This window comes from Exophiala viscosa (assembly GCF_022695815.1).
Source record: "Exophiala viscosa unplaced genomic scaffold EDD37scaffold_4, whole genome shotgun sequence".
Lineage (NCBI taxonomy): Eukaryota > Fungi > Ascomycota > Eurotiomycetes > Chaetothyriales > Herpotrichiellaceae > Exophiala > Exophiala viscosa.
The window spans coordinates 242,717-267,397 of record NW_026944356.1 but is presented as its reverse complement, the minus strand read 5'-3'; the positions used below and the strand labels follow the sequence as shown (position 1 = coordinate 267,397).

Sequence of the window (24,681 nt, the reverse complement as noted above, 5' to 3'; positions counted from 1 at the left end):
GCCCTGCCCTGCCATGCGAGTACTTCATTCCTTTCCCAATAGCATCCGCCATTCACTAGTATACAGAGGAGAGTAGTCAACCCAAACAGCGGCCGTCTCAACTTTGGATAAACTCGATTCGAAAGGTCATTAGCCAGTATCCCTGCTGGCCACACTTGACGGTCAATTCCGTCTGCTGCTTGAGGAAAAAAAAGTCGTAATGGGTTAAAGCCAAATGTCTTGGATCTCTAAGCGCACAAGGTATCAATGAGAATTAGGTAGTAGTTTGTGGTCGTTATGTTGGGAGACAATCCAGGTGATGTTCCTGGACTCGATGGTCGTGGAACACTCACAACATCGATCAGTCTTCCCTGTAAGGAATAAGCATCGAGTGGGAGGACTTGTCGTGCTGAAGAGAGTTCTTCGAAGATAGATGTTGAGAGTCGAGGAAAATAAATTGTCGAAGATGCGCCACTGATGCGCCGAAGTGTTCGAAGAAACAAAGTATGCGCCAGATCGCCATGGAATATGTGAAAGAGGAGTCGAGATCGCAAAGAGATTTTAATATGCTGTCCCCATGCCCATCAAGCCCTGATCGGTAACTTGGGGCATACCCGTGACAGGATCAATGTGAAGTTCATCGACATAGCCGATCAGAGCTTGAGCATGGAGTTTGAATGATTCGCCCATGGTCTTTGAGATACTGTGACATGTTAGTTGCGAAATGTAAGGAATCAACGGAGCATGACTTACCCCCAAACGACCACGCCGTCCAGCATTGTGCCCCAAACCCTAGCAACAGTCGAGCTCAGTCTTGATCCGTTGGCCTCCACAGCGTCGTCATCAAAAAGGCCACGAACTTTCATGTACATAGCAAGCTCTTCATCGGTAGCTTCCTGGTCGTCATGTTCAATGCGGTATAGCCATAAGCTGAGGATGCTGATGAGCTCCAGACCACACAGAGGATGCTCGATACTCCAATTCGTTGAAGATGTTTTTGTGACCCAATTAATTCCCTGCATCGCAACAATCTCCATACAATCGTAGCATTGCTCGATGACTTTGATCATCTCCTTTGTTCTCTTGACGCTGTCTCGAGACAATGACATGGCGGCTGCAATCTCAAACGAGTTATGATATCGTAGTGCTTCTTGAACGTTCTTGAGATCGACTTCAAGGAAGGCTCGAGTGTTGCGGTAGACCGCCATGGAATTGAAGATCAATGGATGACTTTTGTGAGGCGTGCTGAGCGGTACGACGATGGTCTCAGGCTCGCACAGATCGAGAGATCGCTCCCAGGTTTCCAAGGCTATACGGATCTTCCATTCTAGAACCACGTCCTGCAGAGATTCGAAGCTCCTTCTAAGATTCCAAACCTCAAGGAAGAGCGCATTGACCATGACGCGAGTTGCAAAGGCGCTATATCGTGCTGCATCTCCTTGGAAAAGGCTGTCGTACGCTTCCCGCACGGTGATCGTAGGTGATGCGGCAAAGATATCTTGCCAAGCATCCTCATCCGTAGGCTCGATATTCCATAATGATTCAGATGACGGCAGTGGTAGTGAGTCGAACTCGTTGAAACTGATCGCCGGGGTGTGGTTGTACGTCAGAGTAAGCATACCGAAGAAGATGTAGACGGCATAGTAAGTCCGTCGGCAACCCTCCTCTACAACCCACTCTTCGTGTGTTGGTGGGGCTCCTGACCGTCCATCAATCCGTAACTTGAGCTCGTATTTGTTGCCAGCAACCATCTAGTAACGTTAGCGATAGGATCAAGAGGAGTTCCTGGTGCACCCACATTAGCAAGCAAGCTCTTGATAGAGCATGCCCATTCCAAGCCTTGAGAGCCTCCACTCCAGCTCTCAAACACCATGTTGAGGAGTGTGCTCTGCATGGTCCAGAGGGGGCATTTTCGCGAATCGAAATTCTCTTTGTTTTGCAGGAATTGATTGACAAGCTTCTTGGAGCCATGGTGCAGCAAGTACGCTTGTTCTTGCTCGAAGTTGTACAAAGAGCCGATAGACAGTATGGCGAGGAGAAGAGCGGGCTCGCTGCTTTCAGGACGGAACGTGACAGGATGTAGAAATGGGAGATGATGATGGAAGAGGTTGAAATAGGTGGTGAGGTAGAGGTTGATTGAGGGTAGGGAAGGTAAGATGACATCTCCGCCTAGCTGGTTAGCAATGATAGATCTCTCGTCATCATTGTTCAACTGGGGTGCTTTGGGCAAAGAAAGGGGTTGGGCTGGACCAGGTGACTTGCGATAGTTCACAGGAGACACTGGACCTGTCATCGACGGGAAGGGAGAGAGTGCATTTGGCGTGGGAGTGCCAGAGACCGGGAACGTATCTGCCAACGACGGGAAGGTCGGAGGAAGAGAGCTACCGAGCGAATTCTGGCGTTCCATGATAGGTGGTAATTGCGACTGATGCGGCTGGATCGATCCCATGTGGACGAATGGAGGCTGCGACAGGTTATCGTGGGAGGAGATGCTCGACATGGAGTGGGCCTTGGGTTCTGAGGGACCTTGTGGCATGAAGGTGTCCCAGGGCATATGCGGCAAACCGTTCGGACCGGCGAGGTAGTCGGACGATTCGAGGAGAGAGCTGCGATCGGGAGAGTAGCCGGGTATCGAGCCTTCGCCGTTCTGAAGATGACCGTTCACTGCTGCTGCTGCCGCCTTGTGTTGGAAGTCTGTCATCAACATGGCGGCAGTTTCAAGGTCGAGCATACCGTCGCTGCTAGCCTCAATCTGCTCCAACGTTCCAGGATCTATACTGATCGAGGGCTTGGACGGAGCGGCCGTTGAAGGCGTCGACTTCGTCCCTGCGCCTGTCCCAGTCCTCTTTCTACCTTCGGATTGAAGGGGCACACCGCCATCCTTTGCATGTACGGTTCGGTCGTGGCGTAGGAGCAGATCTCGACGGACGAAGGTGCTACGACATTTCTGACATTTGAAAGGACGCTCCTTAGTGTCTATGAAGGGATAGGAAGTTAGCAATGATTGATCGCAAGGTCATTGAGATGATGGGTAATTGATGGCGGGGTTCGGGTCTCTCCTTGAAGCCCCACGTCGCAACAACAAAAAATATTGTCTACTTACGCGATCGCTCGTGTCGACTTCGGTGTTCGCTTCGACTGAAGGCTCGATTGCAATACTGGCATTTGTATTTCTTCTCGGGTGCCGAAGCAGTCTTCTTGGGGGTCGTCGCCGTTGCGCTAGCGTTGGCCGGCTCAGAGGCGGTGGCGGCGTCAGCCTGAGCCATGGTTGGCAATGCAAGGATAAAAGCCCTCCGACCAGGCGCAAGCCTTTCGCTCAGAAGTGAGATGGTTCGAGGACGTAGATTGCGCTCTTTTCATTCCGTGTAGACGCAGGAAGAGGTTCGAGGGTGAATTGAATTGAGCTTTTGCTGGACTCGTAAAGGGATTCAGGCTTCGGAATTGACTGGGCGAAAAAGCGCAAAGGTGGATCACGTGGGCCGGGCGTAGGCGCAAGTGCTGCAGGTGCCTGACTGGATCCGTATAGTGACAACCACAATGTTCGCAACGATGGGTATTAGTGATGAAGACGACGACAACGATGATTATAGTGATACAAAATGAGTGATTGAGGAGTATTGGAAAATGGAAAGAAACAAAGGAGGGGCAAAGAGATGGCCACAACCGAGAAGAGGCGCTCTCAGAAATCTCTCCCAGGCATCCCTCCATCCCTCATCTTTCTCTGGCCCTCGATGCTTTTTGTCGCCCTCCCTCCATCAACAAGCCCCTGAAAAATTACCGTCACCAAACCGACCAGACCGACCCGCGATGTCCATGAGCCTAGCGGCCCCGTCCTTCCTACCCTACGACGGCCAACCCTTCACCTTCGAGAAGCCCCTCCTTCCGGCCAGCTTCTGCCACATCCGGACTTTGTGTCAATTATTAGACCTGGCTTTGCACCTGTCATCGTGAAAAGAGGCTTCGGAAAGGCTACTTGGCGATCTAGCAAGGTGCCAACGTATACAGTGGCTGCATCTCGCGTCTGCTCCTCCATTGGCCTTGCACTGAATCACAGCGCACCTTTGAGTTCTACGGACTTGAAACTGGGATGGGAAAAGAGCGTAAAGGCACAACCGGATTCGTCATTAGAGGCCTACCTTGAAGGGCCAGCACATTTGGCGATTGTCAGGTGGGACTCTTGGGCGTTTGGATATCATCATCGCAACTCACTTTCCCAGCCACCTCCCACGCATCAGTCACTCTTAGAATGCATCGGTCCGTACCCACGCTCCAGCCGTTGGAGCCTGCTGCGTCACGTCCCTCGACAGAAACACTGCTTCCCACTCAAAATGCTGCAACCAGCCACGCCCTGATTTGATTGCATTTTTCAGGCCGAACGGATAACTTGTTCTTGATGCGGCAGTACAGTTTGTGGCACGCCATCGAATCATGGATTCGCTCGTGATGCTCAAGAGAGACAAAAAGCAATTGTGGCACCTAAAAGTTGGAAGAGAACGATCGTCAGCAATCCTGGGGACTTGTTCCTGCATGGCCCGTGCAGCTCCTTTCTTTTGGGTAGCGGCTGGCCGCCTTGGTTCGAGACGTGGAGCTCGCTAACGCCTCGGATGGACGTTGCCCGCAGTATCGAGATCTTGAAGGAAACATAAATTCTGTGGTCTGACGTCTCCTGTTCGCTGCTGAAAAAGCGGAAGGTGACTCTGAAATTCCCACTTCTGACCCTCTTGCACTTCCGGCTTTGCTAAGAAACTCCAGCTAGGAAGCGTCAGCCCTGGTTCCGCGAGATGGTCGAAATAACGCATCCGAGACCCATCCTCGTGGAAAGAGGCCCATAATTGTTCCGGCGGCCCTGTCGACTAGCGTATGCAGGCATTTTCCAATGACCCTGAATCGGACATCCGAACAAAAAGGAAAATGGTTCTCCTGAACTTATGACGAGGTCGCACTCCCACAGATTCAAGAAGCAAATAACGACACATTATGAGAGGCGATTTTGCAACCTGTCCGTCTGGTTCGGTCGACAAAGGAAGCAGTTCTTCGAGATTGGCGCAAGCGACTGAACAATCGCGAATGGGTATTTGATGCTCGTGTACGAGGTAGTTACTGTCGCGAAGAATTACCATGGTACTCGCCCGAGAGATTACATGTCATCGAGCCCCGCGCGATGTGGCATGTCAACGAGAACAATGTTGCAAGTATATCGAGTCAGCAGCAATCACGTTTCCCGACATTACTTTATGATTCAATGTGTCTTTCTTCAGAACTGTCAGCGGCTTCTCGCCGGACAAACACGACGCGGAGGACGCATCCGCGCAAAGGAAAGCTTGATGAATCAGTGTGACCGCCGGCGCCGCCGCACCCAAAGGCTCATCGATCCTACACAATACTTGTGGTCGTGGTGCCGCACCGTCGGTGACCTCTGAGCATGGTTGTTGGCAGTTGGAACCATGGCTGACGTTAGGCTTTGGCCAGGGTCACCAGGAGCCACAACCGGCCGCCAAGCAGTGCCCATCCGCCGGAATCCCACTACCCGTCAAGCTACGACTGACACCCACTCTGACACCCACCATTGTGGAGCTTTTCATACACCATTTCCCATCTGAAATCTTAACAATTTCCGACGATGTCGCATTTATTCATCGGTTCGCTCTTTCTACCCCTGGCGCTGGAAAGTGCGCCATTATTCGAGAAGTTCGAATTGCTTCGGTTGCTTATCAGCTGATTGTTGCTATCTATCGCAGTGTGAGACGCTAGGACAGTCCTGTGCGCGGCGACAATTCCACCAAGACACTGACAACCTTCCATTGGAGATACACTCACTTTTGAGCACCTTGGATATTGCCACTGCGCCAGTGGGCCACCGGGCGGAAAGAGAGTGCTTGGTCAAGCAACGCCGGTTCGAGGCGTCGCTCATCGCATGCGAAAATGAATTATCTATACCATTGTATGGTTCGGCAATTTGAGATCAAATCCTGTCAAGGCCAGCCCATTGCTGGCGGCAGGGCGACGACACACAAGGTTTGCTTCAAACTCGTGACGCCTATTTTCTTTCATAAGTCGGAGTCTTGAAGCTCGCCAGCTTTTCAGATCGTGTACAGCCAGTGGAGATTTTTCAAAACTCAAGAGACTGTGAATACACACTCGGATACCTTTTCGCATTTCCTTGAAAGTGCCGAATGCTTGCCAGACTATGGCCTCTCTCAGTACATGGCGAATGACGTTGAATGCGATCATTCTTCCTTGAAGCGGGTAATGACGAGCTGCTGTGCAGTCCTATGGTAAGTCACTTCGGAAAAGGAGAGAGAATCAGTTAGAGTCTTGCCATCAAGTTGGGTATGAACTTCTTGTTTCAATATGTGCTTCTTGGCACTTATCTTCCTCGGTCGTGCAGCAGAAGGTTCATCTTTATCGAGGATAGCATGGTGACCCCGGTCGTGAGACTCTGCCAGGACTCTGATATGGCTCGAGGTCTCTCTTGAAGGTATTTCAGTCGTCGCTATCATCTGCAATGTGGTGATCTTGCTCTCAAGGGAGTGGAACGAGGATGCCCTGCTGAGGCGACAACGAACCGCAGGCAGCTACGGCGACGCGCTTCGTACATCTATCAAGCTGCCAACAAGCGCTGGACGATGAAGGCAGTGGCAAGCATTTTTACAGACCTCGAAAATACTGGTATCAGCCGTCATTGAACAATAATGATTGCAGCGGCAATTCAGGTAAGTAGTCTTCAGTGTATTGGCTCGGAAGAAGGGCACCGTCATGTTACAAAGGAGACAGCTGTCTCTTGGTCTTGGTCCCGAACTCTGAAAGGTCAATAAGTAGGCTGTGGTTGTGTTACCTGTGTCCCGTTACCATGCGGATGACCACAGCCTGCGCATTACAACAAACTTGGCACGTCTTCAAAGGGTTGGAAAACTGGGACGGGGTATCTTGGTTGTTCTTCTCGGTCGTCGCTCCTTCTGCGATTGTATTGCTGGTAAAGTGTTCTCTAGCTCGTCAGGTATACGCGAGGGGCAACTTGAGGTCAGTGGCGTGTAGACACGGAACCAGGCGACAGTCAAGCTCCGGACAGTCGGACAGGAAGAGCCATTCAAAGCATAGAACATACAACTTTGACCGAGAATGGCAGGTTGTTCGGGCACATTATCTGACCAGTTACCGGCAGGCCTGGCTTGTGCTCCGTACTTTGAGTGTGTCCGTTGTTATTCGTGATGCCTTTCAATGAGTGTCATTCGCTCCACGACAGGCGAGGTAGGTTGGTAGGCTTTACGGATCAGCAAGCACTCCTGCAGCCTACAAGGTGAGAATCCGAGCTCGGGTATGGCCACGGGAGTTGCGCGTGGACTCGTATACCATTCCTACAAGCAGTTATCGTGGTGCTTACTATGTATGGTACAGAGAGGTTTAGTGGCCTTCAAGCGCGGGATAAGAACGAGGGCAAAGATGGGCTTGAGCGCGCTCGTGCCGCCCAGTCAGCGTCCTTCATTCGGCATTATTGCTTCCTCCACACCACTCCTCCATCATGGCTACTTGATAAATTACATCTCTGTGTGCTCACCTTTGGCTTCTTCATTGTGTATCTCTGCTCCAAGACGTGCCAAAAATCTTTGACACAGACGAGAAGACCTTGTCGTGCTGGTTTACCACAAATTCAAGCAGCCTTCGAAGAGTGCTGCGAACGTCCCTGATCCCTCCCTCTTTGAAACCTCCAATCGGGCGCCCAATCTTTTACTCCACCTTCTATTACGGAGACCACCACCTCCAAAACCCACTGACACCTGCGTGTTACTGCAACTGACAAAGAGACTTCCTTCTGCCTCAAAAGCCGTCCTCCCATATGATCACCTCCCAGGCCGACGTCGAATAGTACAGCGAGAGGTCTCTCATACCGGCCATCACGGCACAAATCGAATATGCACATCTTGCCCGCGGCACTGCGCTTCGGAAGGCAAGAGCAGGTCCTTCAACTCGTCTCGCAACGGTGAAAGCCTCGTAGACGTCAACTTCGCGCCTGAGTAGCACAAGAATCGAGGCTTCAAGAACTGTCAGTCAACTACGGGTCGACGTTAGCCACTCCCTTCCATCACACAGAACGTGACCGATCTGCTCAGTCCGCCTCACTCAGGGCTGCCACCGCTCAGCGTGCGGGCATGAGCGGCCTCTCGCCGCGCCGTCGTGCTGCCCAGGCGGTTGCTATGAACGGCTATGTCGCAAGCACAGACTTGCCTCCGCCACCTCCTCCAGTGTACGTTCGAGCGTTATACGATTATGATGCCGACGATCATACCAGCCTGAGTTTTCGCCGAGGAGAAATCATCCAAGTATTGACTCAACTTGAGAGTGGTTGGTGGGATGGTGTGATCAACAATGTTCGAGGCTGGTTCCCGAGTAATTACACTGTTGAAATATCGAATTCCGACGAGCTGGGTGAAGTGGGTGGTGGGCAGGATGACAGTGAGACTGGATCTGGGACCGAGGAAGAGTACGACGATGAGGAGGAGGACTCTGATGCTCATACACAAGATGAAGATTCGGACTTACCAATAGAGGGTGGCACTGTTCAACCTCAAGAAGAGGCCGCATTCTGGGTGCCTCAGGCGACGCCTGATGGACGATTGTTTTATTTCAATACGTTAACAGGTGTGAGCACCATGGAATTGCCTTTGGAAACTCCAACAAGCTCGGATGAGACTGGGCCTCTTGATCGCAACAATTTCCGCGTGCCGGTACAAACGCGACCGCCGCCTGAGATGATGGCGGGAGAGTATGGGCAGAATGAGGACGATTATGATGGCTCGGCCTCTGAGGCCGATAATGAAAGTCATTTCCGGTCTTTGCGCAAGAAGGGCTCCATGACTTCTGGTAGTATCTCGACTTCGACCTCGATGGATTCAATCGATGTAAGCGCTTCTAGGCAAGCCGGCAATCAAGTCCACCCTTACGGATCGCAGGCCAGCATGTCAATGGGGCTGCCTCCACTAGGAACGACAGGGACCTCATTCAGTGTGGCACCGTATCAAAAGGTGCCTAAATCGCCTGCACCACGAAACTTCCTGGACGACACAAGTACCGCACCCGTGACTTGGAGTGTCCTAGTTGAGAATATGCGATCTGCAATTGAAGCATACCGACATGCCATTCGTACTCGCGCACGAGCACACTACGTTCGCAAAGCAGAAGACATCTCCGATCACCTTCGCATGTTACTTGCTGCAGGATCGGGAACCACTGATAATCACTCAGGCAATCCTTCTATTATTTCCACTAATAAGGCCCTATATCCTCATTTCCGAGAGATGATGTCCAAATTCTCAAAACTTGTCCTATCTTCCCACATCGCCACTGCGGATTGGCCAGGTCCCGACGCCCTTACCAAATGCCTACAGGAAGCCGAAGGCGTGATGAACGGGGTGTATGGCTATGTGGAAGTGGCAAGACAGCAAAGAGGTGAAGAGATCCCACGTCTCGTTCCAGGTTTCATCATGGGAAGCAAAGTAGGAGGCAATTGGCGGGACAACAACATTGACGGACCGAAGAATCTGGAGGGAACATCGTTCATGGATTCAAGTGACGAGATTGGACCGCGTCCATCAGCACCACTTGATAACAATCTCTTACGTCGAACGGAAGATTGCAGGCAGAACTTGTCGGCTGCTTTACGCCGTTTGGAGGAGTCTCTCAAGATGAATGATAAAATTGTAACGCATACCAGGCAGTCCACCATTGGGGATGCCGTATGCCAGGCCGCAGCTGTCGTCATCGATCAGTTTCGACAGTGGATATCACTCATTGAGTCTATTGACCTTTCTTCGCTAGGAAGCGTCCTACAAAAACCATCCTTGGTAGACTTTGGTACGCAAAAGCAGAAGGCATATGACACCATTGGTGAATTGGTGGTCAATTGCCAGGCTGTGACAGCACCTCTACCCGATGAGTGGGCAGAAATCCGTGGCGAGTCTCTCGACATCCGCCTAAGCAATGTACGAGGTGCATGCAAGCAGATGGAATCCCAGCTCTCGAGTATCGGCAATGCTTTACAGCTCTTACTACCGGCTTACTCCATGAGTGCAACAAGCATGGCAAACAAGAGAGACCATAGGCTCACAGATGGTGGCGAAACGTATCAGAACGCCTATCTGAGAGCGGACGCGAACCATGGTGCAAACCTTCGACCTGCGTTGGCGGACATTGGACAATCGAAATCCTATACATTGGGTCAAAATCCTGCTGCCCTGGAGCAGTCCCGTCGGCCTCTGGCGAAGGACAAGGCAAGGCAATTCTTTGGACAAATACCGCCTGATTTGGCCCAACTCAAAACCAACCTCGATCCGAACTTGTCATCGGACGAGGTACCATGGTATTTAGAACTCGATCACCTGAGCGAAGTGACGTACGATACGAGAACTGAACCGCCGGTTGTGAAGAGCGGCACTCTCACGGGACTCGTCGAACAGCTCACTCGCCACGATCGGGCTGATCCCAACTTTACCCTCACCTTCTTGCTCACTTACAGATCTTTTACGTCAGCGTCCGAACTTTTCGAGCATTTGGTCAAACGTTTCAATCTACAGCCACCTGCGGGCCTGAATCGAGACGAATACTCAATATGGGAGGAGCATAAACAAAAACCCGCCCGGTTCAGAGTGATGAACATTCTGAAAACCTGGCTTGAGTTGTACTGGATGGAGAACGATGATGGAGCCAGCAAAGAGATCCTCGAGCGCGTCATGGCATTCGCAAAGAGCGCACAGACAAACACCAACATCCCATCGGCGCCAGCTCTTATCAAAGTCGTCGACCAGCGCTTAAAGGGAGGCGAAACAGCTTCTAAGAAGCTCGTTCTCACACTCACAAACTCGGCGCCCGCGCCAATTTTACCGAAGAACATGAAGAAGCTGAAATTCCTTGACATCGACCCCCTGGAATTCGCTCGACAGCTGACGATAATGGAATCCAAGCTCTACGGCAAGATCAAAGCCGTCGAATGTTTGGCCAAAACATGGACGCGGAAGAGTGAAGCAGGCAAAGACGAGACGGGGCAAAACCTGCAAGCCTTGATCTTGCATGCCAACCAGTTAACAAACTGGACGGCCGAGATGATCCTGTCGCAGGCGGAAGTCAAAAAGCGAGTAATTGTCACGAAGCACTTCATTACTATTGCCGATGTGAGTATTCCGTTATCCTCCTCAAGACAGCCACTAACGCCTTACAGAAATGCCGATTTTTGAACAACTTCTCAGCGGTAACGGCAATAATATCAGCCATGGGCACAGCCCCCATCCTGCGCTTAAGCCGAACCTGGCAGTCCGTCAACCCCAAGACAACAGCAATGCTCGAGTCGATGCGCAACCTGATCTCCTCGTCCAAGAACTTCTCTAATTACCGGGAGGCCCTGACCGCCGCGACTCCGCCTTGCATACCCTTCCTAGGCACGTACCTGACCGATCTGACGTTCATTGAGGACGGCATTCCAAGTTTGGTCAAGAACACGGATCTGATTAATTTCACTAAACGCACCAAGACGGCGGAGGTGATTAGGGATATTCAGCAGTATCAGAACGTGCCGTACTCTCTTCATCCGGTGCCGGAGTTGCAGGAGTGGATTGCCGATCATATGCGGAATTGTGGCGATGTGCAGGAGATGTATGGGCAGAGTCTGAAGGTTGAGCCAAGAGAGCGGGAGGAAGAGAAGATTGCGAGATTGCTTTCTGAGTCGGGCTTCTTGTGAGGCGCCACATCTGAGCCCAAAGCTCCGATACCAGACAGGCTGGGCTTCTCGGCAAGATCGCGACGGCACTTCCATTTCTGCAAGACGGCGACGCGGCAGGCGTAAGCAAACGTACATTGAGCATGCCTCCGGTGTGTGGGTGCATCTGGTGGCTACGGGAAGTTCTTCATGCTTGGGTACCGGCGCTGGATTGCAGCTTTCCCGTTTCGGCGCTTTTCGGTGCTAAAGGAAAGGCGCAATAGTATTCGCTAGACGGGAGGATGATGGCCATGGCGTCAATGGGATGGGATAGGAAACAGGACAGGAGCAGATATGGATTCTGGGAAAACCTTGCGAAATATACTTATACTCAGTGGCAATCTTGCTGCTGTTGTCATGATAATACGTCCTTTCCATGGTAGAAATTGACGCCTTACCCTCTGTGGGATTGTTCAATTGGTGAGTGTTCGCCAGATTTGACATGAATGACTTAGTGAACGGTCCAAAGGAGTCTTTGCTACAGCTGACCGTAAATGGTGAAGTCATGTATATGATATGTCAGGAGCCTTCATAAGGCTTCAAACAAATTCAAAATCTTCGCACAATGTTCGATCATCGCGACACACGGCAAGTAGCAGGGCATGGGGTGCATCAAAAGCTCACGAGCTCGCGTCATCCTTACACATCCTTGTAAATCTCTTTGTCGAACATTGTCTATACTATGCAGTATTTTTACAATGATGCGCGAGTAAGACCCCGTTCCTTTGAAGGGTATATCGCATCGTCGGAGAGTCATGACTTTCTATGCATAACTGTAGCAGCGGCCTAGAGTCCAACATGATTGACACCGTTAGTCTCCGACTTCTCAAGAATCAACAACAAATCAAACGGGCAGCAATACTGACCTGGTGGTTCGGGAAGATCAACGAATCCGCCAATACGACGTTCTCTCTTCGTCCAGCTGCGAACACCACAATCTCGGCGATGTCGTCCGGGGTCAGCGGTTCAACGCCTTTATACACGGCATCAGCCTTCGACTTGTCGCCGTAGAACCGGACAACTGAGAACTCCTGGTCCATATCACACTTTGTCAGCAAGATCTATCCTCTCGGATGGGCAGAAACCCAGGGCTTTACTAACCGTCTCAACCTGACCGGGGTCAACCTCAATGATCCTAATCCGCGAAGCAATCAATTCCTTTCGCAGCGCGTCCGTGAACGTCCTGACAGCACTCTTGGTGGCGCAGTAGATACTGCCACCAGGATACCCCTCGCGCCCGGCGATACTGCCAATCATAATGACATCGCCGGCTCCTCCGTCCTTGCCGCCATTCTTCTTTTTGAAAATCTGCAGCACCGCCTGTGTCATGTGTATCAGGCCAGTCACATTCGTGGCGAACATAACGTCTATATCTTCTGCCTTGATCTCCGGTGCTTTGTCCACGCCCTTGACCAGCCCCGCGTTGTTGACGAGGATGTCGATGTCTTGAAACTCTTGGGGCAGGTTGGGGATCAAATTGGCGATTTCGTCAGGCTTGGAAATGTCGAGCTTGACCGGAAGCACTTTGACACCATCTCCGACTTCCTTCTTTATCTCCTCAGCAACTTCTTTCAGGGTATCGATACGGCGCGCCGTCAGGATGATCTTGAGATCTTTCGGGCTCGTGCGTGCGAATTCTTGGGCGACGCTTCGTCCGATGCCGCTCGAGGCGCCGGTCACGAGGACCGTCTTGCCTTCTAGGCGTTTGGACATGGCACTGATGGACGACATCCTGCGTAGGGTCTGTAGGTGTTTGGGTAGAAGGCTTGCAGGAGTTGCTGCTGCTGCTCGAAGCTGGTGCGGAGAAGATAGTCGGGAAGATAGTCGTGAAGCTGTTCGCGTAGCTGTGAATATTTTGCCGGCGAGGCTGAAGGCAGATGTACTCGTCGAGAAGAGGGTAGGCATGTAACGAGGGTGTGGCAGTGTAAGATAACAGAAATTTCAGCTATGGCTATGGCGTAAGTGCATGCTGTCGACGGATTGTCACGAAATGATCCAACAACGAGGGGATCCATACATTGGAGAAGTCGGAGACTGGCCGATAGCGGCGATGTACGGTCACGCTCCTATTGGTGAGAATGCGACTCAGGAACAGGATGAGAAGACGGAGGAAAGCCGACTTGCATACAAGTATTTCCTCTCACAACAGTCCCTTTGTGTAGCATCGTCGCAAATGTCCAGCTTAATCGACCACTCGTAACCGTCGAGAGGCAACGCCGGCGTACCGGCGATCATGATCGCGTCTTCAATTCTTGCGCCGCTTCCCAGGTGTCCCACCGTCACCACTGCGCACATACTGTCGTGGTTCCTCGTATGCTCGCTTTCGGCCCTGCTCATTACTCCTCTGCTGAGAGTGTCCTGACGATGGTGGCCCGGCATGATCGTGCCTAGGATCATAGTGTTGGCTGCTCAACGTGCTAGGAGAACGACCTCGATATCGAGCCTGGGTACGTCCTTGCTGCTTGTGTTGCTGGTTCTGGCGCTTTTTCTTGTCCTTGTTTTTCTTGTTCTTGGAGCCTTGATTGTTGTTGTTCTGCTTTCTACTGTCGTTGTTGGAGGGGTTCACACGTTGGGAATCAAATTTTGTCTGCTGAGGCTCTGTCGGATGCATCTGTTCTCGATAGGTGTCATTGACCGGTCGCAAGTCGTACAGAGGCGGACTAGGCGCTTCCGTCGTGCTAGGATCGTAAGCCTGGACTGGCTTTGGGGGACCTGTAACTCCAAGTGCGGCAAGACGATGCTCTTGCTCCACGGACAAGGCTCTGTGATCTGCATTTCGCCCAGGATGGTCAACTTCGGCGTCGGTAGAGCTTTGTAGATAATTGTCGACAGTGTCGAATGCCATGCTCGATAGCAGTGTCTGCTTGCGTATGTCCAATTCTTCGAAGGTGGTTACCTCTCCATCTTGGGGAATATCTGCAAACATGGGATCTTCCTTGAGTATCTCTCCGTCTGTCTTGTTCTTGATATTTGCCAGATAAACTTCTTCCTTCCCGTTACGAAAGAACTGGGAGACCACGATGAGCTGATTGGACTGTAGCGTGTCATCTTCATCGATGTTTGCAGTCATTGCCTGGATTCTTCGTTGCATAACGGAGCCTGGTGGCGGGTCACAGAAGTCGAGTGCTTGGAGATCGTCGTCGCCATCCCCACAGTCGACCTCCTGCCGAGTCTGATGGGCATTATGGAAAGAGTAAGCTGAGGTTTTGTGAATCTGGTCGAAGTCTCTTACTGGGTGCCTGTCCATGCCGTCGGAGTAGTATGGTGATTGATGACGACCGTCCACCAGCGGTCCCGTCGCGCTCGGTGGTAACGTGGACAAGGGTGCTGCGGGGGTATCAGATGAGCCATGTGAGGCAAAGACACCTTGTGGTCCACCAGCATGGTAGTGCCACGAACCATCCGTGCTTGCAGTGTGGTTGTGGGTCTCATAATCCTGGAATTGGCTTCGTTGCCCATATTGAGAGGTTTTTGGGGGCATCATCACGGGGCTCGAGGTCGTTGCGTTGTCATACGGATGTACAGGAAACGCTGCCGGAGGATGCTGGTATCTGTCCCAAGAACTCTCACGATGAATGGCTCGAGGATATGGAAGGGTTGTTGAATGTGTTGCGAGTGCTGCCCTGTAATGGTTCAATGCACGTTTGTTACTTCAGCTGCACTTACTTACCCAACTTGAATGTCGTGTTCATTGCCTTGCCAATTGGGGATTCCGCCATTGCCATATGCACTGTGGAAGGGCTGTAATCCGGTACTTGGGTGGGTCTGATGAGGGTAAAGTGAGATATCAGGCCTATGGTAGCTGAACGAGGGCTGATGCGACCAAGTATGCGCACTTTCTCCAGGGTAGCTGGACATCGAGGCTTCTCACGATGGCGCGCTCTGGAAGTAGGGTAGCTTGGCAGACGGGTTCAAGGATGTATCCTTTGACGAGGGATCTCAATTGCGACAGCAAACGTTCACTGATTGCAGCGGTGTACTTTGGAGAGCCAAAAAGAGCTGGGAAACATATCAAGCAGGTTTGTGTACAGCAGTGAATGGCAAAAACAATCGCTGAGAAGGATATGATTGCGAACTCGGTCGCAGTCACTATGACCGCACTTGAACAATTGAAAGGCAACATCGACTTCCGCCTCACCCAACACCTATACCATCCCAGCAGAACGGTCTGAGCTGTTTCTTTGTTGAAGATGTAGGGATGCATGTCTCCAACCGAACCTAACGGCAACTTGCAGGACAGGTTGAGTCCAGCGCCGCCACCACCGACAACGAACATCCGTGGGACTCGCAGGACATGTCAAGCTGTAGAATAAGATGGCTTCATCTAGCAGATATAGAGCTTCACCTGAGTGGAAAAATTTTATCCCAGTACTCAAGGGTAGAGTTGGAAGGTGTCTACGAGACATTTGAGGGAGGAGTTAGCAAAAATGAACGACGGGAGGACGTTGACCGGTCCGATGCCGCTTTTGGGAGCAGCCGTTGGCGGTAGTCGTCATTCTCCACGTTCCTGCGCCGAAAGAGCACGAGCCCAGAAACTGAATTTCAGCGTCTTGTACATCATCTTCTTCAAGGCGTCACTGAATGCCGAGACATGCGCATTACTTTGTTTGTGCCTCACTCTTTGTGAAGGTGATAAGGTCAACATCATGAGAGTACAGAGTCGATCTCTCCCCCTACCCAGGAACCTCCCCTAAGCACGGCGTCGGCCTGCATCCTGTGACAGCTGGTGTGGCGAGATCACACACTCTTTCGCGATGCCCGGTTTACCTAGTACGCTCCTCGATCCTCACGGATGTCCTCGTTGCGGCGACTGACCTATGCATAGCGAGTATCGACCTTGACGAGTGCATCGCGCAGCTGTACAAGAAAAACCTACTTGCGGAATCTCTAATCGAGGCAATATGCGCCAAAGCCAAGGAGATGCTCATGAAGGAGAGCAATGTCGTTCACATATCCGCACCAGTGACTGTGGTCGGCGATATTCACGGCCAGTTCTTTGACATGCTGGAGATCTTCAAAATTGGTGGCTTTTGTCCGGACACAAATTATCTTTTCCTTGGTATGTGCCAGAATCATCGCGACGGCGACAGCGACAGCTATATCTAACACGTCTTAGGCGATTATGTCGACCGTGGACTTTTCAGCGTGGAAACAATTTCACTACTTGTTTGTTTAAAGTTACGATACCCCCAGCGCGTTCATCTCATTCGAGGCAATCATGAATCACGAGGCGTCACACAGTCATATGGCTTCTATACCGAGTGTGCACGAAAATACGGCAACGCCAATGTTTGGCATTATTTTACGGATATGTTCGATTTTCTCACATTGAGCGTGGTCATCAATGACCAGATTTTCTGTGTTCATGGCGGCTTGTCGCCGTCTATTCATTCGATTGATCAGATCAAGATCATCGACAGATATCGGGAAATACCACACGAGGGACCTATGGCGGATTTGGTATGGTCAGATCCAGATCCGGAACGGGATGAGTTCTCTCTGTCACCAAGGGGCGCAGGCTATACATTTGGAGGGGATGTGGTCAAAAAGTTCTTGCAGGTCAACAGCATGTCGCATATCCTGCGGGCTCATCAGCTATGTCAGGAAGGCTATCAGATTCTGTACGATGATCGACTCAGCACAGTTTGGAGTGCACCAAATTACTGCTACCGCTGCGGAAACCTGGCCAGCGTTCTTGAGGTTAGCGATGCTGGGGATCGGTACTTCAACATTTTTGAGGCGGCTCCGGAGAACGATGTGCACCGAAACGAACAGCAACAGCAACAACAGCAAAACCAGGCAAAAGATAGTCAGGGTTCTCATATTGAGTATTTCCTATGACCAACGGGATTGTCTCATCATTCGTGCCAGCTCGCAGTTCCATCGCAGGTACAACTGCCAGTAATGTCGCTAAACAAGGTCCAAGCTTTGGACGCCTTCACCACAGTATTTGTGGCGTCTCCATTGTTTATCCAGAGCCCACCATGGCCATTGTGACCATCTTCGAATCGCCAGTCTCATCATCATCTCAAAGATGGACATCACTACCAGTCCTTAGTAATGTCGAAAGACCAGGTGAACTCAAGGTGGGTATGGTCGTCGTCATCCACGAAACGAGAAATCGCCTCGTAATGGCCACGAGCCAACATGCCGGATGGTGCTTCTTCGATGGAGAACTTCTTCTCGTACACAGGCTTGTCCTTGGTACTTGGAGGGTAGCTGCCGATCATCTCCTGGTCTTTGCTCACGCGGATGCCCTTGCGCTTGGTGACTTGGACGTATTTCAGGCCAGACAGAACTTGGTGTTGGACGACGAATACAGCTTTCATTTGGTATTGGCATCCCTCCTTGATGGTGAATGGTTTTGCCTTCAAAGTCTCAAGTGCGCCGGGTTGGGAGAGGTCGATAGTGATGTCCGATCGGCCGACGACTTCCTGAGGAATTTGTCAATGGCTGATGTTGCACTTTCTCGAACACGAATGACTTACCAAGGCGAGGGACTTGATGATACACATGCGAGAGTCATTTGGGTCTGAGATTGATTCGCCCGTGGCAAGGCCGAGAGACGCCTTCCAACGGTTCAAGGCTTCATCCTCCTGATCTAAATGTGATTGAGGTCAGTCATAAATTCAAATAACGCTCCATTAGCTAGTGACTGGGGTGCTTTTGCTGTAGAATATTGAAGCCGAAGTGATCTTGAAAACATCGCTGCTTTCTGTACATTACAGTCCTTCCCTTGAATGTAGATGTATTGCTTGATGTAGATATTCTTTTCATAGTGACTTACCGAGTTTCTGATATTCGTCAAGTGTCTTCTTCTCTCCCACCTTGAAACCAGGGGTTCTCTCTGCCGAAGCCTCGTCCGCCATGTCTGATGATGTCGAAGAATTATCGCCCAGTAGAGGTTCAAGAAGTTCGTCTGTGTACTCTTCCTCAAGCGTAAGGAGATTGAAGTGACGATCGAGATCTTGAAAGAGTTCGTCCTCGTACTTGTCCAAACGTGAACGGCGTTCGTCGCGAGGGACCATGGTGAAACACTTGATCTACTCAGCGCTGAGACGCTAGTGGAGGTTAAAGCGGCGGGAAATATGAGGCGAGTTGCGGTGCGAAGCTGTGAAGTGGTAGATCAAAGCGGCGAGTAGATTGACCGTTTGGGGACAAATTGTGACGCGATGGCATATGCTTTGACGCGACCAGTTTCGCGTCTCATTCATGTCCCGCATCTTTTTTGTAATCATCTGCGCCTCCATACTTCAATACTTTGTCCGCTCACAGTCTTTCACGATGCCTGGACGTGTGATAGAGAAGCCGAAGAAAAGGATCCTTACAGATGCTACGAATACTCACAACGTCCTAAAATCACCGCCGTCCGCGAAGAAGCGGAAGCTCAACGGCAATGGCCCGAATGTATCTTTCCACTCCTCTCAGACTGGCCCAAATGGCGTCAGATCAAAGATGGGCTCGAGCCAGCCCAAGAGTCACTTCGAGACAGAAGTCTTGGAGAAGATGACCCAGGACATTACAGGCTTGAGAGAGAACAATTCTGAAAAAGACCAACAATGGGACAGACCCAACTTGGACGACTTTGATGCCCAGAGAGACCCCCTTCAATTTCAGCAGATCGAGATTGAAGAAGGAACACTACACGGGGGCAAAGTCACCCTCAAGCTGTTTGGTGTCTCTGAGGTATGAGCAACTGTCATGCCCTCAGTCTTCTCCTTGCTAACCATGATCTAGACTGGACACTCAATCCTGCTCCATGTTACTGACTTCCTCCACTACCTTTATGTGGCAGCCCCTGTCAACTTCCAGCGACAAGATGTCGAAGGCTACAAGGCATACCTGGAGACACACCTGGCACAGCATCAGCCTGTCATTCACTCCGTTCAGATGGTGCTTCGTGAGAACCTCTACGGCTTCCAAGGAAATCAAAAGAGTCCATACCTCAAGATCACGGTGAATGATCCGAAGTATATCAACCGACTGCGATCTGCTATAGAAGACGGACATGCAAACTACAAAGGAATGTGGAAAGGCGTGGAGAGCAAAATTCTGACGTTTGACAATATTCAATACGTGCTGCGCTTTATGATCGACACAGGAGTGGCCGGAATGTCCTGGGTAGAGGTTCCTCCTCAAAAATTCCATGTCATGCCGCAACATGACCGACAGTCGAATTGCCAGATCGAAGCATATTGTCATTATCGAGATCTTATCGCACACGGCCAAGATGGTGAATGGGCCAAAATGGCTCCGCTGCGGATATTGTCGTTTGATATTGAGTGTGCTGGTCGAAAAGGAGTCTTCCCCGAAGCCAACCAGGATCCTGTCATCCAGATTGCCAACGTGGTCACCAAATATGGCGAGTCGAAACCGTTCATACGAAATGTCTTCGTGCTGGATACTTGCAGTTTGATCGTGAATACACAAATTTACGAACACGACTCAGAATCAAAAATGCTGCTGGCTTGGAGAGATTTCCTCGAGAAGGTCGACCCGGATGTCATTATCGGCTACAACATTGCGAACTTCGACTTCCCCTATCTCCTAGATAGAGCAAAGCACTTGAAGCTACCAAAGTTTCCATACTGGTCACGACTTAAGAGTGTCATCTCTCAGGCCAAAGACACCAACTTTTCCAGCAAGCAGATGGGCAATCGAGACACAAAAGCGACGAATACGAATGGTCGAATCCAGTTGGATCTATTACAGCTGGTCCAGAGGGATCACCAGCTACGAAGTTACACCCTCAACTCTGTGTGCGCCCATTTCCTTGGAGAACAGAAGGAGGACGTGCATCATACAATGATCACCGAACTATTCAATGGCACTCCGGACTCAAGACGACGGTTGGCAGTCTATTGTTTGAAAGATGCTTACTTACCCCAACGACTCATGGACAAGTTGATGTGTCTGGTCAATTACACGGAGATGGCCAGAGTCACAGGTGTGCCGTTCAACTACCTTCTTGCTCGTGGGCAACAAGTAAAGTTCATTAGCCAGCTTTTCCGAAAAGCTCTGGAGCAACAGTTGGTCATTCCCAATCTAAGGAATGAGAGTTCAGACGAACAATATGAGGGCGCCACGGTCATTGAACCCATTCGCGGCTACTACGATGTCCCCGTCGCCACGCTTGATTTCGCATCTCTGTATCCATCGATCATACAGGCTCACAATCTGTGTTACACCACGCTTCTGAACAAAAATATCATCGAGAAGATGAATCTGAAGAAGGATGAAGACTACATTCTGACACCCAATGGTGATCTTTTCTGTACATCCAAGGTCCGAAAAGGACTGCTGACTCAGATTCTGGAAGAATTGCTGGGTGCGCGTAAGCGGGCAAAAAAAGAGCTTGCAGTCGAGACAGACCCTTTCAAGAAAGCAGTTCTCAATGGTCGTCAACTGGCCTTGAAAGTATCAGCGAATTCAGTCTATGGTATCACTGGTGCAACAGTGGGCAAGCTGCCTTGTCTGGCAATTGCCTCCAGTACAACGGCTTATGGCCGGCAAATGATTGAGAAGACAAAGGCGGAGGTCGAGCAGAAGTACACCATTGCCAACGGCTACTCGCATGACGCGCAGGTCATCTATGGAGATACGGATTCAGTGATGGTGAAGTTCGGCGAGAAAGACCTGAAGAAGACGATGGAACTTGGACAGGAAGCCGCCGACTTTGTCTCCAACAAATTCATCAAGCCCATCAAACTGGAATTCGAGAAGATTTACTTCCCCTATTTGCTCATCAACAAGAAAAGATATGCAGGGTTGTACTGGACCAATCCAGACAAGCACGACAAGATGGACAGCAAAGGTATCGAGACTGTACGTCGTGACAACTGTCGTCTGGTTCAAATCGTCATTGAAACCGTCCTCAAGAAGATCCTGATCGACCGCGACTTGGATGGCGCTCAAGAGTACGTCAAGGACACCATTTCCAACTTGCTGCAGAACAAAGTCGATCTGAGCATGCTGGTCATCACGAAAGCTCTGAGCAAGAGCGACTACACGGCCAAACAAGCGCATGTCGAGCTCGCCGAGCGCATGAAGAAGCGAGATGCTGGTTCTGCACCCGCGCTGGGTGACCGTGTCGCGTATGTCATTGTCAAAGGCGCTGGCGGGAGCAAGAACTACGAGAAATCCGAGGATCCGATTTACGTGTTGGAGAACAACGTCCCCATCGACACGAAGTACTACTTGGACAACCAGCTCGCAAACCCACTCGGTCGTATCTTCGAGCCTATCTTAGGCGAGAAACGCGCGAACTCGTTGCTGGCGGGCGATCATACGCGGAGTATTTCAGTGGCGGCCCCGACATTGGGCGGGTTGATGAAATTCGCGAAAAAGACGCAGACGTGCATGGGCTGCAAGAAGCCTCTTGTGAGTAAGGAGGAGGCCCAGGGCGCCGTGTGCGAGAATTGTCGGCCGCGAATTGGTGAATTGTATACCAAGCATGTTAAGAAAGTGGGCGAGATGGAGGTGAGGTTTAGTAGATTGTGGACACAGTGCCAGCGGTGTCAGGGGAGTATGCACTCTGAGGTGTTGTGCTCTTCGAAGGATTGTCCTATCTTCTATATGCGGATGAAGGCGAGGAAGGAGGTCGAGGAGGCGGGACGGGAGGTCGCGAGGTTTGATCATGATGCTGGGGCTATTTGGTGAACATCGCCACGGTGAGTGGTGATCAAGAGGAACATTCGACGTTGTCTTTGCATGGTCTACACTGCATGGCATGATTTGGCACCGGCGCAGTGGTCTCACAGGAGTTTGATTCTGTACCTCTGGTATTGGGCTCATTTGATTCAAGCTTGAGCTTGATAAGCGACCAAGCGGCACGGAATGGGACAAGATGGAGATCATTCACACTTTTAACGATTTTGGTGTGTGAAGGAGCATCCTCGACACGGCGCTGCATTAACTGTATGGGGTATCTCGAATTCATTATCAAGTTCAACAAAGGAAATCAATTCCTTCCGACCGATCTTCCATACGCCTGGCTTCTCAATTTCTTCCACTGCACAACAAGACTGTCACTGTTTCCAGTTCTGACCCTTTGTGTGTAATCCCTCTTCCAAGTTTTGAGTAGAATATACAATTTTCCGCGTAATCTCTCTCATGTTCACTAGTCCGCTTCCAATTCCAGAATCTCACAGGTCTGGATCATCTTCCACGTGGATTGTCGAAGACATACCAAATGTGTCATCGAAATCTTCGTCGAGCTTCGATCCTGCTAGGGACATTTTGTCAGCACCCAGCGTGTCGACACCGTCGTATGGCAGGCCGGCCCTCGCTCTGAGGGCCTCCTTCCGGATTTGCATGGCTACAATTGCCACACCCAGCGCATTCCAGACGTCCTGGTCCTTCTGGCTGAAATCAAACTCTGCAATGATACGCAGACTATCAGCACTGCAATCGCCTTTATGTGTGGATTGAGTTCCGGGGTCGGATGTTGGTGGGGAGGCTGTTTGGCGAATGCGCGGTGATGAATGAACCACTGGCTGAGAGAATGGGCTCAGGGTGACGACTGCGATGACTGACGAGATGATGACCAGACCGATCAGTGTAGGTAGCGCATCGTCATCTTCGATAACCCGCGTCTCGTCAGCATCAATCTCAGCTGTGGTCTGGACTTCAATGCTCGGCCGTATGTGTCGAGCTCGTTGATGCCTGTCAGCCAGTCGCTGGAGTTTTCCGGCCACATGCTCGAGAGTCTGTAGCGTATTTTGACCTCTGCGTTTGGTGACAACGACGTGAACAGGAAAATCAGCAGGGTTTGAGTTCGGTCGGAAGCCCACATCGGTCAAGGCCCATTTCAAGTATCTCTTCACTGTTTTCCCTAGTATTTTTTCTCGATAAGACCCAGGACTGACATAGACTCTGTCTCGAACATCATGTCCGGCTTCGAACAATTGACGAAGCGCACGAGCCGCTCGAAATTGGTTGTCTACCACATTTTGGACAAGAGGCGGATCTGAGACGTCGTCGTGCACAAACACACTGATAGGGAGCGTTCCAAAATCCAGCATCCAGTTCTGAGGAAGCAGTGGTTCGAAGCCGCGGTAGGCAAGGTGGAAGAACAGGTCACGCTCAGTCTGTGACCAGATTCCAGAATTCCGTGGGAGTTGGATGGCAGCGACGTATCGTCTCCTTTCTTCCATAAGTTCTTCATTCATGTCGTCGGCTCTTTTCTTTGCCATGGCAGTGGATGTGAAGGATATCGCATCGTCATCGTGGTTGTGAATCTGATATGAAGGATTTATCGAGGGCCGCAAAGGACTTCGAGATAAGTCTCTCTGTTCTCGGTGCGGCGTGGCAGGAGGAGGCATCAAGGCTCTGTCTAAATCCACCTCCGTGGTCCCGAGGCTGAAGACTGCGCTCTCATCATCCTCTGCATCATGGACTGGCGATGTCGACGAACTCTTGCTTCTAAGGCGCTTTCTGGGACGGTGCTCGTCGTCATCGAACTCACCGTCTGGCGTCCTTCGTTTTCGGCCGGCGACCGCAGGATCCCGCTTCTGCGCCGCTGTTGATGATGGAGTCAAGGTCGGCGGCTTTGTGGGAGAGATCACCTTCGAAAAGAGGCGAAGAGGGAAGGCGAACATCGATCTGGCCATGGTCGAGCAGAAATAATTGTGTATGTCAGTGAGGTGGATGTGATTTGTGAATTGTTCAAGTGACTTTTTGGTAAGGCAGACGGTGAGTGCTGCTTTTGGTCGAGGCAGGCGTACGAGGGTGCCCAGTTCTAGCGAGTCGATCTGCAATTGGGCGAGACCTAGGCCCGTTCATAACAAACATGTTGAGGCTATTTTCAGACTGGCCACAATGGCCTAGTGAGCGTTGTTGAATATGGCGGCCTTTGTTCATGAGTAAAGAGTCACCGAGTGATGAAAGGAACTATGACGCTCGATGACTGCGGCTGCGTTTCAGGTTTCTGTCCACAAAGAACGCGCAGTGGCTGAAAC

At 51.0% G+C, this 24,681-nt stretch overlaps 8 protein-coding genes across 8 annotated transcripts; 3 read left to right on the top strand and 5 right to left on the bottom strand.

Annotated features, from left to right (window-relative positions):
* Window positions 1–540: 540 nt before the first annotated feature.
* Window positions 541–3,245, bottom strand: EDD37DRAFT_657238 (uncharacterized protein; the record flags this gene model as incomplete). Its single annotated transcript, XM_062818881.1, has 5 exons — window positions 541–682; window positions 733–1,730; window positions 1,778–2,652; window positions 2,713–2,955; window positions 3,083–3,245. The coding sequence occupies 5 exons, from the start codon at window positions 3,243–3,245 to the stop codon at window positions 541–543; spliced, it is 2,421 nt and encodes an 806-aa protein (XP_062670582.1).
* Window positions 3,246–7,895: 4,650 nt separating this feature from the next.
* EDD37DRAFT_355749 (ras guanine nucleotide exchange factor domain-containing protein) lies at window positions 7,896–12,096 on the top strand. The gene is made up of 2 exons (XM_062811823.1): window positions 7,896–11,141; window positions 11,189–12,096. The coding sequence occupies exons 1-2, from the start codon at window positions 8,127–8,129 to the stop codon at window positions 11,702–11,704; spliced, it is 3,531 nt and encodes a 1,176-aa protein (XP_062670581.1). The 5' UTR covers window positions 7,896–8,126; the 3' UTR covers window positions 11,705–12,096.
* Window positions 12,097–12,475: 379 nt separating this feature from the next.
* On the bottom strand, window positions 12,476–13,453 carry EDD37DRAFT_562765 (oxidoreductase; the record flags this gene model as incomplete). Its single annotated transcript, XM_062813932.1, has 3 exons — window positions 12,476–12,508; window positions 12,589–12,753; window positions 12,824–13,453. 3 exons carry the CDS (start codon window positions 13,451–13,453, stop codon window positions 12,476–12,478), a joined length of 828 nt encoding a protein of 275 aa, XP_062670580.1.
* A 514-nt stretch (window positions 13,454–13,967) lies between these two features.
* EDD37DRAFT_679856 (uncharacterized protein) lies at window positions 13,968–15,640 on the bottom strand (the record flags this gene model as incomplete). The annotated part of the gene is made up of 2 exons (XM_062819697.1): window positions 15,393–15,640; window positions 13,968–15,345 (listed from the first exon to the last, which is right to left on the bottom strand). Exons 1-2 carry the CDS (start codon window positions 15,578–15,580, stop codon window positions 13,968–13,970), a joined length of 1,566 nt encoding a protein of 521 aa, XP_062670579.1. The 5' UTR covers window positions 15,581–15,640.
* A 492-nt stretch (window positions 15,641–16,132) lies between these two features.
* Window positions 16,133–17,665, top strand: EDD37DRAFT_355580 (serine/threonine-protein phosphatase). The gene is made up of 3 exons (XM_062811822.1): window positions 16,133–16,492; window positions 16,548–16,781; window positions 16,839–17,665. Exons 1-3 carry the CDS (start codon window positions 16,477–16,479, stop codon window positions 17,561–17,563), a joined length of 975 nt encoding a protein of 324 aa, XP_062670578.1. The 5' UTR covers window positions 16,133–16,476; the 3' UTR covers window positions 17,564–17,665.
* A 101-nt stretch (window positions 17,666–17,766) lies between these two features.
* On the bottom strand, window positions 17,767–18,591 carry EDD37DRAFT_563738 (immunoglobulin E-set; the record flags this gene model as incomplete). The annotated part of the gene is made up of 3 exons (XM_062813973.1): window positions 17,767–18,156; window positions 18,211–18,323; window positions 18,510–18,591. The coding sequence occupies 3 exons, from the start codon at window positions 18,589–18,591 to the stop codon at window positions 17,767–17,769; spliced, it is 585 nt and encodes a 194-aa protein (XP_062670577.1).
* Window positions 18,592–18,954: 363 nt separating this feature from the next.
* Window positions 18,955–22,608, top strand: EDD37DRAFT_355327 (DNA polymerase delta subunit 1). Its single transcript, XM_062811820.1, has 2 exons — window positions 18,955–19,408; window positions 19,460–22,608. Exons 1-2 carry the CDS (start codon window positions 19,007–19,009, stop codon window positions 22,379–22,381), a joined length of 3,324 nt encoding a protein of 1,107 aa, XP_062670576.1. The 5' UTR covers window positions 18,955–19,006; the 3' UTR covers window positions 22,382–22,608.
* A 114-nt stretch (window positions 22,609–22,722) lies between these two features.
* EDD37DRAFT_355431 (uncharacterized protein) lies at window positions 22,723–24,479 on the bottom strand. Its single transcript, XM_062811821.1, has one exon. It carries the CDS (start codon window positions 24,331–24,333, stop codon window positions 22,867–22,869), a length of 1,467 nt encoding a protein of 488 aa, XP_062670575.1. The 5' UTR covers window positions 24,334–24,479; the 3' UTR covers window positions 22,723–22,866.
* Window positions 24,480–24,681: the final 202 nt, after the last annotated feature.